The 16,311-nt window shown below is 41.4% G+C and overlaps 1 protein-coding gene across 2 annotated transcripts in view; it reads left to right on the forward strand.

Moving 5' to 3' along the window:
- The window catches only part of HADHA (hydroxyacyl-CoA dehydrogenase trifunctional multienzyme complex subunit alpha), a 54,537-nt gene that overhangs the window by 14,758 nt on the left and 23,468 nt on the right, over positions 1-16,311 (forward strand). For both annotated transcript variants that reach the window (XM_054473782.2, XM_063648877.1), the window contains exons 7-9: positions 69-171; positions 15,439-15,561; positions 16,049-16,167. In XM_054473782.2, coding sequence (XP_054329757.1) covers positions 69-171; positions 15,439-15,561; positions 16,049-16,167 — 345 coding nt within the window. The remainder of the gene's footprint in view (positions 1-68; positions 172-15,438; positions 15,562-16,048; positions 16,168-16,311) is intronic.

Raw genomic sequence — 16,311 nt, forward strand, 5'->3', positions numbered from 1 at the left:
TTTGTAAACTATATAATTATCACCCTGATTTTTTTCCCCCTATATTCTCATCCTTGCTTGCCTGTTAGGTGGGTGTGCCTGCTGCTTTGGACATGATGCTGACTGGTAGAAGCATTCGTGCAGACAGGGCAAAGAAAATGGGACTGGTTGACCAACTGGTGGAACCCCTGGGTAAGTGTTAGCACATCTCAGAGTTGGGCCTTATAAAGTTACTTATTTTCTTAAAGAGTTAACCTCTTAGGCCAGGCATGGTGGCTCATACCTGTAATCCCAGCACTTTGGGAGGCTGAGGCGGGAAGATCACTTGAGGTCGGGAGTTTGAGACCAGCCTTGCCAACATGGCGAAACTCTGTCTCCACTAAAAATGATTAGCCGGGTGTGGTGGCGCAAACCTGTAGTCCCAGCTACTTGGGAGGCTGAGGCAGGAGGATCGCTTGAACCTGGTGGGGCTGAGGTTGCAGTGAGCCAAGATCATGCCATTGCGCTCCAGCCTGGGCAACAGAGCCAGACTCCCATCTCAAAAGAAAAAACGGTTAACCTCTTGAATATCACAGGACGCACAGAATGAAGCTCAGACTCTTAAGAAATGAGTCATTATTCTAAGGAAGGTAATTATTCTAATTAAGCTAAGTATTAGCTATTCTAAAATAGCTAATACTAAATCATTTTCAATATCACCCTGATTTTTATTTTGCTTTATAATTAGAACATTAGGAGTACAGAATTCAGTCAAGTCATTATTTTTGGTTCTTAAATTACCTGTATCATTATCCATGCATAACCTTCCTTCAGTTTCTTATGTCTGTTTTAGTAATATAATAAATGAAACAACCAACCTGAGAATATTAACAATAATTGACATCTACTGATGGGCCACTTCCTCCCATTCAGTTTCTTTGCCTCCCTTTATCCAAAGAAGCCACTATTCTGACTTGTGTGTTCATCACCCTCTTATATTTATTGAAAATCAGCATTATTGAGATATTATTTACATAATAGTAAATGTATTAATTTTGTGTGTGTGTGTGTGTGTGGGCATGTTGGGGTCTCACTCTGTTGCTCAGACTGGAGTATAGTGGTGTGAATATAGCTTGTTGCAACCTCAACTTTTTGGGCTCAAATGATCTTCCCACTTGTGCCCCCCGAGTAGCTGAGACCACAGGCATATGCTGCTACACCAGCTAATTTTTTATTTTTTGTAGAAACGAGATCTCACTCTGTTGTCCAGGCTAGTCTCAAACTCCAGGCTCAAGTAATCCTCCTCCCTCAGCCACCCAAAGTGCTGAGATTACAGGTGTGAGCCACTGTGTCTGGTGAAATTGACCAACTTTTAATGTATAATTTGAGTTTTGAAAATGTATATAGCTGTGTAAACACTGCCACAATCCAAAAATAGCCGTGCATGGTGGCTCACACCTGTAATCATAGCATTTTGGGAGGCTGAGGTGGGAGAATTGCTTGAGGCCAGGAATTCAAGACCAGCCTGGACAACAGAGCAAGATCCCATCTCTTAAAAAAGAATTTTTTTTTTCAATTAGCTGGGTATCATAGTGTATACCTGTAGTCCCAGCTAGTCAGGAGGCTGAGGCAGGAATATTGTTTGAGCCCAGAAGTTCAAGGCTGTAGTGAGCTATGATCACACCACTGCACTCCAGCCTGAGCAACAGAGTGAGATGCCATCTTTTAAACAAAAATTTTTAAACATTTCTGGTATGTAGCTTGTTTTAATCTTCGTTCACTTAGCATAATGCTTTTGAGATGCATCCATACTGTTGCATATATCAGCAGTTTGTTCCTTCTTATTGCTGAGTGTTACTCCGTTGTAGAAATGTACCATTGTTTGTTTATCCATTCACCAAATGATGAGCATTTGAGTTGTTTCTAATTTAGGGCTATTCTGAATAAAGCTGCTATGAACATTCATCTTTAAGTCTTTATGTGGGCGTGACTGGGCGTGGTGGCTCAAGCCTGTAATCCCAGCACTTTGGGAGGCTGAGGCAGGCTGATCACCTGAGGTCAGGAATTCAACACCAGCCTGACCAACATGGCGAAACCGCATCTCTACTAAAAATACAAAAATTAGCTGGGTGTAGTGGTGTGCACCTGTGGTCCCAGCTACTCGGGAGGCTAAGGTAGGAGAATCGCTTGAACCCAGGAGGTGGAGGTTGCAGTGAGCCAAGATTGCGCCACTGCACTCCAGCCTGGGTGACAGAGCGAGACTCTGTCTCAAAAAAAAAAAGTCTTTATGTGGACAAATGTTTCATTTCTGTTGGGTAAGTACTGAAGAGTGGATTGGCTAGTCCATATAACAGATATATATTAGCTTTTGAAAAAAAAAGTTTAGCCTGAGCAACATAACAAGACTCTGTCTCAACAAAATAAAAAGTTTTAACTAGTTGGGTGTGATGGCACATGCCTGTAGTCCTGGCTACTAGGGAGGCTGAGGCAGGAGGATTGCTTGAACCCAGGAGTTTGAAGTCACATTGAGTGTTGATCAGGCCACTGCACTCCAGCCTGGGTGACAGAGGGAGACCTTATCTCTGGGAAGAAAAAAAAAAAATTTAGAGATGAGACTTTGAGTCTTGCTATGTCACCCAGGCTGGCCTCAGACTCCTGGGCTCAAGCAATCTTCCTGCCTTAGCCTCCCAAGAAGCCAGGATTATGAGGCATGTGCCACTAGCATTTGCTAGGTATGTGTTTGCTTTTCTGTCAGACTGTTTTCCCAAAGTGGTTATACTCTTTTGCATTCCCACCAGCAGTGTATGAGAGTTCTAGGTACCAACCACTTTGCATGGTCAATCTTTTTAATTTTAGACATTCTAACAGGAATGTTAATTTTAGACATTCTAACAGGAATGTAGTAACAGTTCTTTTTTTTTTTTTTTTTTTTTTTTTTTGAGACACAGTCTCGCTCTGTTGCCCAGGCTGGAGTGTAGTGGAAAAATTTTGGCTCACTGCAACCTCTGCCTGCCAGGTTCAAACGATTCTCCTGCCTCAGTGTCCCAAGTAGCTGGGACTACAGGCGCCCACCACCATGTCCAACTAATTATTGTATTTTTAGTAGAGATCGGGTTTTACCATGTTGTCAAGGGCTGGTCTCAAACTCCTGACCTCAAGTTATCCACCCGCCTCAGCCTCCCAAAGTGCTGAGATTACAGGCATGTGCCACCACACCCAGCTGGAATGTAGTCATATTTCATTGTGGTTTTTATATTACCCTAATTACCAAAGATATTGAATATCTGTATATCTTATTTGATAAAGAAGCATCTGTTCAAATTTTTTGCCCATTTTCTTGGACTGAGTGTTTTTCCTATTATCGAGTTTTCAGAGTTCTTTATATATCAGGATATGAGTCCTTTATCAAATATATGATTTGCAAATATTTCCTCACAGTCTGTGGCTTATCTTTTCACTATATAAGAGCAGAAATCCTTAATTTTAATGAAGTCTGGTTTATCAAGTTTCTCTTTTATGGATCATGCTATTAGTGTGGTATCTAAAAAATATTTCTCTAACTCAAGATCACTAAGATTTTCCTGTATACTTTCTTCTAGAAATTTTCTAGTTTTAGCTTTTACATTTTGGTCTGTGATCCATTTGAAGTATTTATGGATCATGCTATTAGTGTGGGATCTAAAAAGTATTCTTCTAACTCAATATCACTAAGATGTTCCTGTATACTTTCTTCTAGAAATTTTCTAGTTTTAGCTCTTACATTTTGGTCTGTGATTCATTTCAAGTTTGTATATGGTGTGAGGTAAGGATTGAGGGCCTTTTCTTCCCTTTTTGCATATGAATATCCAAATGTCCTGGCACCACTTGTTGAGAAGACGACTATTTCCCAGTGAACTACTTTGACCCCTTGATCAAAAATCAACTGACCTTATCTGTTTGGGCCAATTGGATTTCCTATTCCTAGTTATCTATATGTCTTTTGTTAAACCAATACCACACTGTCTTGATTATTGTGTTTTTATAGGGAATCCTGAAATTAAGCAGTATAAGTCCTCCAACTCAGGTCTCTTCTTTCAAAATTATTTTGCTCATACTAGTTTCTTTGCATTTGCGTATAAATTTTATAATCATTTTGTCCATATCTACAAAAATACCTGCTAGGATATTTATTGGAATTGCATTGAATCAGTATATAAATTTGGGGAGAATTGACAGCTTAAAAATATTGAGTCATTTCATCTATGAACATGGTAAAGTTCTCTGTTTATTTAGGTCTTTAAATTTCTCTCAGCAGTGTTTGGTACTTTTCAGTGAATAGATCTTAAATTTAAATGCCTAGGTATTTCATACTTGTAGGCTGTTTTACTTTTTTAACTTTAATTTCTCACTAGAATATAGAAATACAAAGATTTTTGGACATGGACCTTGTATCTTGTGGTTTAGCTAAATTCATTTACTAGTTCTAATAGCCTTTTTTTTTTTTAAATAGATTCCTGACGATTTTCTACATAGATAATTATGTTTTCTATAAGTAAAGACAGTTTGGCTTCTTTCTTTCCAATATAGATGCCATTTATTTCTTTTTCTTGACTTACCACAATGTCTAAGACCTTTGTACAATATTGGATAGAAGTCATGAGAACAAGTATTGTCAACTTGTTCTCAGTCTTAGGAGGAAAGCATTGAGTATTAAGTATGATGTTAGTTGTAGGTTTTTCATATGTGCTCTTTATCAGGTTTGCTGAGAATGAGTATTGAATTTTGTCATGCCTTTTCTCCATCTATGGAGATAATTGTGGGGTTTTTTTTTCTTTTTTAGTCTATTAATAATGTCAGTCACATTGATTTTTGAATATTGAACTAGCCTTGCTTCTTGGAATAAACTCCATTTTGTTGTCATATATTATAAAGGATTTTTATGTCGTCATGAGAGATAAAGTCTCAAGGATAATTTTCTTAAGATATTTTTGCGTGGTGTTGGCATCAGGATAATGCTGGCTTCATAAAATGAATTGAGAAGTGTTCTTTCCTCTCTGGTTTTTTTTTTGTTTTTCGTTTTTTGTTTTTTTTGAGAAGGAGTCTCACCCTTTCGCCAGGCTGGAGTGGTGCAGTGGCGAGATCTTGGGCTAATTTTTGTATTTTTAGTAGAAATGGTGTTTCATCATGTTGGCCAGGATGGTCTCAATCTTCTGACCTCATGATCCACCTGCCTCAGCCTCCCAAAGTGCTGGGATTACAGGTGTGAGCCACTGTGCCTGGCCTCCTCTTATATTTTCTGTAAGATTTTATGTAGAGTTGGTATTATTTCTTAAATACTTGATAGAATTAACCAGTAATTCCTGGGCTCCTAGTTTTCTTTGTTGGGAAAATTTTTACTTATGAATTCAATTAATAGATGTAGGGCTATTCAGGTTCTCCATTCTAGAGTAAGCTATGGTAGTAGTTTGTGTCTTTCAAATAATTTGTTCATTTCATCTATTAACAATTTGCCAAATCTATTGCAATAAAGCTGTTCATAATACTTGTCATTTTAATGTTTTTATACTCTATACTGATGTCTCCTCATTCATTCCTGATATTGATAGTTTATCAGCTGATAGGGCTTTAATCACTTATAAAATACCTTCATAGTAACATCTAGGTTAATGTTTATTGAATAACTGGGCTGTAGCCTAGCCAAGTTGACATATCTGAAGATTATCATACTCCACCCCTTGTCTGTTTGACACCCATACACATCTCCTAAAGTCATACTTAGTCTTCAAATAAAGGCAATGACAAGAGTCATACTTTATCCTGACATAATGCAATTCTCCTTTATACAACCAAAAATACACTAATCCTTTCCCTAGAAGAGGATGCAGAGTCCTTGGGTGAAAGTCACTCTTCTGTCATATTCTGTAACATAAATGCTATGATATAAAGTTAACTATTATGGATACATCTTACAGATGATAAGGAGATAGAGAAGAAACAAATACTTGGTTAATTATATACATTCATAACAAAATAAGAAAGAAATCCTCATAAATAGTACAGTATTCATTACTGTATTCAGAAATGAATATTTATAATATTTCTAGATCAGTATTCAGCTGATCTGGAAAGAGAACTGAGCTATCAAATATCAGAGTAAATAATTAAACAACCCAAAAGGAAAGTAACAGTGGAGCCTTTATTCACTTACTATGATAGTTTACACAAAAGGCTAAAACCAAAGAAAGTGCCAGCTCCTCCCTATACCATTTTCCCCATGGAATGGTACACTGGTTGAGGATCTGGTAGATTAGCATACAAGTGGGGGACATCTCACTGTTGCGAAAGCCCTGAACAAAAGGTTCCTGTGGCTTTATGGACCCTGGGTAAGGAGAGTGGAGTAGACTGGGAGAAGTGTCTTCAAGATTTCCCCTTCCTGCCAGGTGCAGTGGCTCATGCCTGTAATACCAGCACTTTGGGAGGCCGAGGCGGGCAGATCACCTGAGGTCAGGAGTTCGAGACCAGCCTGGCCAACATGACGAAACCTCATCTCCACTAAAAATACGAAAATTAGCCAGGCGTGGTGGCACATGCCTGTAATCCCAGCTACTCAGGAGGCTGAGGCAGGAGAATCACTTGAACCCAGGAGGCAGAGGTTGCAGTGAGCCGAGATTGTGCCACTGCACTCCAGCCTGGGCAACAGAGTGAAACTCCATCTCAAAAAAAATAAATAAATAAATAAAAGATTTCCCCTTCCTCCTTTGACAAGGTCTTAAGCAGAGGCACCTAAAGAAGGCCTCAGCCAAAGTCCCATATAAAAAGACGTAGGAATAGAAGGCATCTAGGCTAGGAATGCACATTTGTATAATAGCTTAGCCAGCCCCAGAGACCCAAGTCCTTGACTGCAGCTCACTCAGATGACACCGCAATGCACTGGCTGTGTACCAGGTTTGGTGTGGAAAGGGTGATATTTCTACTCCCCTTTTCATATTCCCTTTGCCCTCAGGAAGTACCTCAGTTTGTCCTAGTTCTTTGCCTGGTGGGGTAACCTTCATTCCTAAAATGTCCTCCAGGCCACTAGCAGTCCTGTGTGAACTGGGTTGTGATCTACTGACTAATTAGAGGTCATGTTAGTACTAAGGGACACCCTAAAAGATCTGCCACATTTGAGACATACTCTTCCTTACCTCTGTTGTATAGTAGCAACCTAATTTCCCCTTGGTAATCAGGATTAATCACCCCAGCCAGTACAGTACCTGGCCCTCTGCTGCCTGTTGATTCCGAGGCATGAGGAGCCCAAAGTGGCCAGATGACAGTTTTAACTAACAGTTCAGTAGAATTATTGTTGTGTCTCCTGGTAGAAGCATTCCTCCCTTTGGAACTGAGCCCTCTAGACAGGCAGAGCCCAAAGTTGCAGGGACAAGAAGCAGAAATTTTGCTGGTAGATTAGATCACTAGCGGTAGTAGTGAACTGGATAATTTCTGTTTGCTTTCCTTGATTTCTGGACTCACGAATCCTGGCTGTGGGAAAAGTAGCACCCTATACTGGAAGCTGACTTAAAACATTGGCAGCATCCTGGAGGACATTGACTCTGCAAAATACTGCCACTTAGCTGGCACTGTGATGGAGTCTTCAGTAGTCCATCCCACCATCTGTCGAGCCAACTGCTTCCCAGTGATGTAGTAAGATCAGTGTTTCGTGAGCATGGCCCATTGCTGCACTTCACTTACTGAGAAGTGAGTTCCTTGATAAGAAGCAGTGCTTTGTGGGATACCATAATGGTGTGGGATACCATAAGGCACTCTGTAAGTCCACAAATTGTAGTTTTGGCAGAAGCATCGCATGCCAGGAAGGCAAATTGATATTCACAGTAAATGTTCCAGTAAGAACCAAAGCACTGCCCTTTCCATGACAGAAGCAGTGCAAAGTATTCAGCCTGCCACAAGGTGGCTCCCTGATCACCCTGAAGACTCTCCATATGAGGGATTCAGTGTAGGTTTCTCCTACTGGCTGATTGGGCGCTCAACAGTGGCTGTAGCCAGATGGGCCTTAGTAAGTGAAAGTCCATATTGCCTAAGCCCATGCATAACCTCCACGCCCACAATCATGGCCACTGTTCATGAAGCAGTGATAAGAGTGAGTGTGGAAAGATGCTGACTGGTATCCATAGAACGAGTCATCCCATCCACTTTGATCATTGAAATCCTCGGCTGAGGTCACTCTTTGATGAGCATTTAATGGGACACAAGTGTTTTCACATTATTTGCCTATTCAGAGAGGTCTATCCACTGACCTATTCCCCAGGTGTCCTTGTATATTAGTTTGCTAGGGCTGCCATAACAAATACCAGACTGAGTGGCTTAAGCAACAGAAACTTAACATGTTTTCTTGCATTTCTGGAAACTGGAAGTCTAAGATCAGGTGTTAGCAGGTTTGGTTTCTTCTGAGGCATCTCTCTTTGGCTTGCAGATGGCACTGCTTTCTTACTGTGTCTGCACATCCCTGGCATCTCTTTTGTGTGTCCAAATTTTTTCTTCTTATAAGGACACCAGTCAGATTAGATTAGGGCACACCCTAATGGCCTCATTTTAACTTAATCACTTCTTTAAAGTCCCTATCCCCAATTACAGTCACATTCTGAGATACTTGAGGATAGGACTTCAACATATGAATGGGGTAGGGGGGACACAATTCAGCCCATAACACCTTGCCAACAGTTTTTCATCTGTGTTCCCTCTAAGTTCCTTACCATCCAGGCAAACCGTTTGCCACAGCCTATGAATCAGAGTAGACCCTTAGCTCAGGCCATTTTTCTTTCTAAACAAAATGAACAACCAGGTGCACTGCCGGAAGTACTGCCCACTAGGAGGCTGTCCCTTCACCACTGTCCTTAAGGGATGTCCCAGAAGGGACTGTAGTGTTACAGCCGTGCACTTCCAGGTGGTACCTGCATATCACACAGAAATATCTACAAACCAGGCCTGAGTTTTTCTTTACCAATCAACTGGCCATAGAGAACTCCCCATGAGGCCGTAGGTGCAGGCTGGGAGAGACAAAGAAGAACAGGGCCATGGGGGTATTTTGGCTACCTCCTCATGCAGCTTGTGCCTTTAGGGTCTGTTTAAGCCCAGTCTTACATATACCACTTCCATTTGATAATGGAGTGCTACCGTGTACACCCCACTTTATGGCTTAGTAGGTTAGACAACATCTGTTTCATGATCAGCAGCTCAGGTCACCCGTAACTTGATGCCCCATGGTTAAGCTTTGAGTCTCTACGAAGTCCCACTAACAAGCCAAACACTGTTTCCCAAAGGAGAGTAGTTATTCACAGAGGATGGTAGGGCTTTTTCTAAAATCCTAAGGGTCTGTGTTGTGATTCACCTAATAGAGATCTATTAAAGACTCCAGACAGCACCTCTGTCTGCTGCCGACACTTCAGGCGCCATCAGGTTTGAATCACATGGCCCAAATGGCAGAACAGCTTCTCTTGTTCTGGGTCCCACTTAAACTAGCAGTTTTTTTAGTTACTCAGTAAATGGGCTGGAGTAGCAACCCAAAGGAGTAATATGTTGTCTCCAAAATCTGAAGCAGCCCACCAGGTGTTCTGCATGTTTTTCTGTGGTAGGAAGGGCCAGGTGCAACACTTACCCTTTGCCATAGAAGGGATGTCTTTGTATGCCCCAGACCACTGGATCCCCAGAAATTTCACTAACAAAGGAGGCCCTGAATTTTGGAGGGATTTATTTCCCACCTTCTGACACACATGTCTTACCCCCAGTATGTCTAGAGTAGTTAATACTTCCTGCTCACCAGATCCATTCAGCATAATATCACAGTGTAATGAACCAGCATGATATCTTGTGGAAGGACAAAGTAATCAGGCTCTCTGTGGACTAAATTATGATATATGGTTGAAAACAATACACCCACCCCTAAGGTAAGACATTGAAGGTATATTGCTGAAAGCAAACTGCTTCTGGTGGTCTTTACTAACAGATACCAAGAAAAAAAAGCTTTTGTCAGATCAGTCACTGCATACCAGGTCCAAGGATGTATGTTAATTTGTTCAAGCAATAAAACGACATCTGGAACACCAGTTAGAATTGCAGTTGCCACCTGATTAGATGTACAGTAGTCCACTGTCATTCTATAAGATCCATCTGTTTTCTGCACTGTCCAGAGTAGGCAAGTTGAATGAGAATGAAGTGGGAATCACCACCCCTACCTCTTTCAGTCCTTGATGGTGACACTAATCTCTGCAGTCCCTCCAGGATTGTGGTGTTGCTTTGGTTTACTGTTTTCTAGGTCGAGGCAGTTTTAGTGGCTTTTACTTGGCCTTTCCCACCAGAGTAGCCCTTACTCTACAAGTCAGAGAATATAGTGATATTACTCATTGCTGAGTATGTCTGTTCCAATTGTACATTCTGAAACTGGGAAAATAACCGCAGGATGGGCTCAGGGACCTGCTAGGCCCACTGAGACAGACCTGAGCTAAAACTCCATTGATCACTTGACTTCATAAGCCCCTACTCTGACTACTGGACCACAGCGAAGTTTGGGTCCCCTGGAATTAGTGTTAGTTCAGAAGCCAGTGTCTAGTAATCCCCAAAAAATCATTGTTTCCCCTTCTGCAAGGCAAATAGCCATAGGTCCCTTTGGGGAAGGGTAGGAGAAAGATAAACAGGAAGGTCTCCTCAAGAGGACACAGCTTTCCTTTCATTAAGGAGATTCTGGGTCTGTAAACTAGCTCGTTTCTGGGAATTGATTAAGGGGCCATGACTCTCTTTGGGTGATTAAAGTTATACTTCTGTTTACGAGACCTAGAATTCTTCTGCTTATACAGATCAAGTAAGAGTTAGTAGACTGCCCATCTATTTCTTTTCTAGGGACACCATGATCGACTACCCAATGCTATAGGTCTCAGCAAGTCAGACTATTCTGATTACTGCTTTGGCTCCACTATTTATTACGGTAACCATGCCCACCTTGATTTGGCATGGTGCTGCTACTTGGGCCCTGCCACCCCGGGATTCTTTTATCCCCATTGCATTTAGGGATCCCAGTTGATGGTAGCAGTTCCCACTGTAATTTCTGACCTACAAAGAAAGCAACCACAGAGCAAAGATGCTGGGCCTCACCTCACAAATTGATTTCTCACAGTGGTGGTGAAGGGTACGTCCTCTAACCCTTCCAGGGTGACCTGTCAGTTCTTTGCTCCTTTTTTCTTCTTCCTGCTTTCTTTTGGATTAATAATTTTTTATTGGCCGGGCACGGTGGCTCATGCCTGTAATCCCAGCACTTTGGGAGGCCGAGGTGGGCGGATCATGAGGTCAGGAGATGGAGACCGTCCATGGTGAAACTCCATCTCTACTAAAAATACAAAAAATTAGCCTGGCGTGGTGGCATGTCTGTAATCCCAGCTACTTGGGAAGCTGAGGCAGGAGAATCACTAGAACCTGGGAGGTGGAGGTTGCAGTGAGCCGAGATCACGTCACTGCACTCCAGCCTGGGCAACAGAGCGAGACTCCGTCTCAAAAAAAAAATTTTTTTTTATCTTCGTTACTGGCCTTTTACTTTGCTTTTCCCTTTTATGGTTGCTCTGGGGTTTTACAGTATACATTTTTAACCTATCACAGTCTATTTTCTTTCTTTTTTTTTTTTTGAGACGGAGTCTTGCTCTGTTGCCCAGGCTGGAGTGCAGTGGTGTGATCTTGACTCACTGCAATCTCTGCCTCCCAGGTTCAACCAATTCTCTTGCCTCAGACTCCTGAGTAGCTGGGATTACAGGTGCACACCACCACACCCAGCTAATTTTTGTATATTAGTAGAGATGGGGTTTCACTATTTTGGCCAGGCTGGTCTCAAACTCCTGACTTCAAGTGATCTGCCTGCCTCGGCCTCCCAAAGTGCTAGGATTACAGGTGTCAGCCACTGCACCCGGCCTGTTTTCAATTGATAATATTTTCATGTGGTGTCAGAACCTTGAAAGAGTATGCATTTATTTTGTATACTCCCCATTTTTGCTATTGTTTTTATACATTTTACTGCTACATACATTATAAATTCTTGTATATATTGGTATATTTGTTTTAGATAATTATCTCTGAAGGAGAATAAAAAATTAGAAAAGATCTTTTTTATAGTTGACCACATAGTTACCATTTTTAGTGCTTTTTATCCTTCGTATAGGTAGATCCAGATTCCCATCTGATTTGGTTTTCTTCCAACCTGAAGAACTTCCTTTAGTGTTTTCTGTAGTGTAGGTCTGTTCTTACCTTTTGATTTGTCTGACAAAGTCTATTTCCCACTTCATTTTTAAAGATATTTTTCCTAGATTGCTAATGTTTCTTTCTCTCTCTCTTTTTTTTTTTTTTTTTTTTGAGCAGAGTCTCACCCTATTGCCCAGGCTGGAGTGCAGTGGCACAGTCTCAGCTCACTGAAACTTCCACCTCCCAGGTTCAAATGATTCTCCTATCTCAGCCTCCTGAATAGCTGGAATTACAGGCACCCACTACCATACCTGGTTAATTTTTGTACTTTTAATAGAGTTTCTCCATGTTGGCCAGGCTGGTCTTGAACTCCTGACCTCAAGTGATCTGCCCACCGCGGCCTCCCAAAGTGCTGGGATTACATGAGCCACCACACCTGGCCGGCTAATGTTTTTCTTTTGGTACTTTATAAATGTCTCCATTGTGTTTGACTTGCATAATTTCTGATGAAAAGTCTGTTGTCACTTTTATCTTGGCACTTTTTTGTTTGTTTGTTTCTTTTTGAGACAGGGTCTTGCTCTGCTGCCCAGGTTAAAATGCAGTGGTATGATCATAACTCACTGAAGCCCCGGACTTCTGGGCTCAAGCAATCTTTCCACGTCAGCCTCTCGAGTAGCTGGGACTACAGTCGTGCACCACCATGCCCAGCTAATTAAAAAAAAAAGTATTTTTGTAGAGACAAGGTCTTACCATGTTGCCCAGGCTGGTCTCAAACCCCTGGGCTCACGTGATCCTCCCGCCTCAGCCTCCCAAAGCACTGGAATTACAGGCATGAGCCACTGTGCCCAGCTGTCATTCTTTTCTTTATACTTCTATATATGATGTGCCTTTCCCTTCCTCTGTCTGCTTTCAGATTTTCCCTTTATGACTGGTTTTAGCAATTTGATTATGATGTGCTTTGGTTTGTTGGGATTTTTTTTTTAAGTTTATTATGTCTGGGATTCATTGAGCATCTTGGACATATGGGCTTATAGTTTTCATAAAAATTGGAGGCTTCTTTGGCTATTATTTCTTCAAATATTTTTCTGTCTCCCTCCCCTTTTTGGAGATTCCAATTTCACATTGTTAGATCATTTGATATTGACCAAAAATGAAGCTCTGGGTTGTTAGTTTTAGGTCTTCTTTCATTCTGGTTATTTCTACTGCCATCTATTCAAGTTTCCTGATGTTTCCCTCTTCAGTGTATCCCTGCTGTTAATCCAATCCCATGTGATTCACTTTTTTTTTTCAGACGGGGTCTTGCCGAGTCTGGTCCTTGAGCTATTGGGCTCAAGTGATCGTCTCACCTCAGTCTCCCAAGTAGCTGGGGTTGATTCACTTTTGTATCTTCAGTTTCTCCTCATTATCGTCCTGTTTTCCTCTACCTTCTGTAACATACGGCATGAATTTACAGTAGCCTTTTGAACATCGTGTCTGCTCATTCTATCATTTTTTTCATTTCTGGATCTGTGTCTATTTGTTGATCTGTCTCCTGGCTATGGGTCATTCTTCCCTTGCTTCATTTCATGCCTTTTATGGTGGTTCTTTCCTCAGCTACAGATAGTTTCCCCTCATGCACATGCAGAACAATACTCGGCCAGAGTTTCAAAGACCACTCTTTAGAGCTCTGGAGCTCTCCTGTTGTGCAGCAGCTGCTCTCCAGCATTTCACGTCACAGATTCCAGCTGCCCTGGCCTCCCTCAGGATTATGACTGTGTTAGGACTTTTGTGGACACTGAACTTTTGTCACTCCAAAGTTTTGGGCTTAGTTATTATTCCTCCTTCCCCACACAGGTTCAAAATAGGTCAAATGGTCCAGGCTTGGTGGCTCACACCTGTAATCCTAGCACTTTGGGAGGCCGAGGCGGGCAGATCATTTGAGGTCAGGAGTTCAAGACCAGCCTGGCCAATATGGTGAAACCCCATCTCTACTAAAAATAGAAAATTTAGCTGGGCACAGTGGCATGCACCTGTAATCCCAGCTACTCGGGAGGCTGAGGCAGGAGAATCACTTGAAACTGGAAGGCAGAGGTTGCAGTGAGCCGAGATCACTGCTGCACTCCAGCCTAGGTTATAGAGTGAGACTCCATCTCAAAAAAAAAAAAAAAATAGGTCAAATGTCTTAAGGGAGAGATTGGTTGTATGTCTGCTGTGGGTTCTCTCAGTTGGGATTTTGTTTCCTAAGTACCACAGTACTGCACAAGATTGCCATTTTGACCCCAGCCACCTCCTCCAATGTGGCTCTTACAGACTTTTGATTGAGAGCCTGGTAGGTGTCTGTTTTCACAGCACTATAAATTGTGTTCTTTGGATTCTTTTTAAATAGAGGTGGGGTCTCACTACGTTGCCCAGGCTGGTCTCGAGCAATCCTCCTGTGTCAGTCTTCCAAAGTGCTGGGATTATAGGCATGAGCCACTGCACTTGTTCTTCAGATTTTTTGAGCCTAGCTCTGTAACCTCTTGCCCCAAGCAGGTTCAAGATCTGGCAGAGGCATTGCGTGGAAAATCAGTTGCACATTGGTTGCAGGCCCCCTTCTCCATAGAAGTACCTTATCTATTAAACATCATGATACTATGAGAGATTTCACTCAACCTCTCTGAGCTAGCCCCTTCCTCCTTGTGTACCATCTTAGACTTTCACGAATGTTCCTTGGGGAAAACTGGCTTTGCACTTGGTTTCTTCTAGCTTCTAATCTGTTGTACATGACCACCAAAAACTCTGATGGTTTCACTTTCCTTCTGCTTGAGTCAAGTCCAGTCTTCAGTCCATGCCCAAAAGCATTACACATCCCTGAAAAGAAAATGATCAGCAATCATCAGTTCAGCTAAGACAGGCTCTTGCTCTCTAGAATTTTAGTTCATATTGTCCTTGTTATTTCCATAGCTCCCCAGTGTCTTTACAGATGATTTCATGATTTGTTCTTTTTTCTTTCCAGTTTTGCAGCAAGAATGCAGGTTGCAGTAGACATAATGCATTCCTTTTGTGTGTGTTACGTACTACATTCTACTCAGAAGTGGAAGCCAAATGAAACAGTTTAAGACCGCGTTTTCTACCTAGAACATATTGTTGCTCCTCTATTCATTGTGATTTCCCTTCTTTGACTTCTTGGTTTATGACTTTGCCACCTACCAGTCTCCAGTCTGAAATGGAATGCTGTGCTAGAGCCTTTGGCTTTGGCAAATCTGGGTTTTTCACTACCTGGGACTCGTCTAAGCCTGATTTGCATTCCAGTGTTGCATTCATTTTTTATAGGACCAGGACTAAAACCTCCAGAGGAACGGACAATGGAATACCTAGAAGAAGTTGCAATTACTTTCGCCAAAGGACTAGCTGATAAGAAGATCTCTCCAAAGAGAGACAAGGGATTGGTGGAAAGTGAGTATCGTTGTTAAAGAACAAAGGCGAAGCTTCTTTCCTGGGAATTTAATTTTATTTGCTGTAGATTCAAAATGAGGAAGTGGTAAATGCATTATTTACTCAAAGCATAAAGTCAGCCTTAGGAGATGTAACAGCTCCTCAACTTTACACAAGCCAGTTAAAGCCAATTTTTAAAACCTTTTTTTTCCTTATGATGACCCTTGAGTCATAGAAAACTTTTCATTTTAGAAAATGTTAAGCATGAACACAAAAAGACTAGATAATTGTGTTATAAACACTCATGTACCCAAGGCCCAGCTTTAACGTTCATCACTTAGCATGTTTAAGCTAGTGCTTAGGTTGAAATTTATATTGTGTGTATCAGAATAAAGAGCAGTTCTTGCAGATAGCTAGAATTACTTCATTTTTACAGAGTTTAGAGGATAAACTAACAAGGGAATCTAGGCTCTTTATAGTAAATATCTAAAAGCATTTTATTTTACAGAATTGACAGCGTACGCCATGACTATTCCATTTGTCAGGCAACAGGTTTACAAAAAAGTGGAAGAAAAAGTGCGAAAGCAGACTAAAGGCCTTTATCCTGCACCTCTGAAAATAATAGATGTGAGTCTTACCCAATATTCCCACTTTTCTCATATTTCCTTCCTTTATATAGATCACTCCTCCTTATTGCCATTCTGGACCATGTATGTTGAGTACTAAATTTCTTAATTCTGCTATTAAAGTATTTACCAAAAATAAGGGAAG

This window comes from Pongo pygmaeus, chromosome 12, assembly GCF_028885625.2.
Source record: "Pongo pygmaeus isolate AG05252 chromosome 12, NHGRI_mPonPyg2-v2.0_pri, whole genome shotgun sequence".
NCBI lineage: Eukaryota > Metazoa > Chordata > Mammalia > Primates > Hominidae > Pongo > Pongo pygmaeus.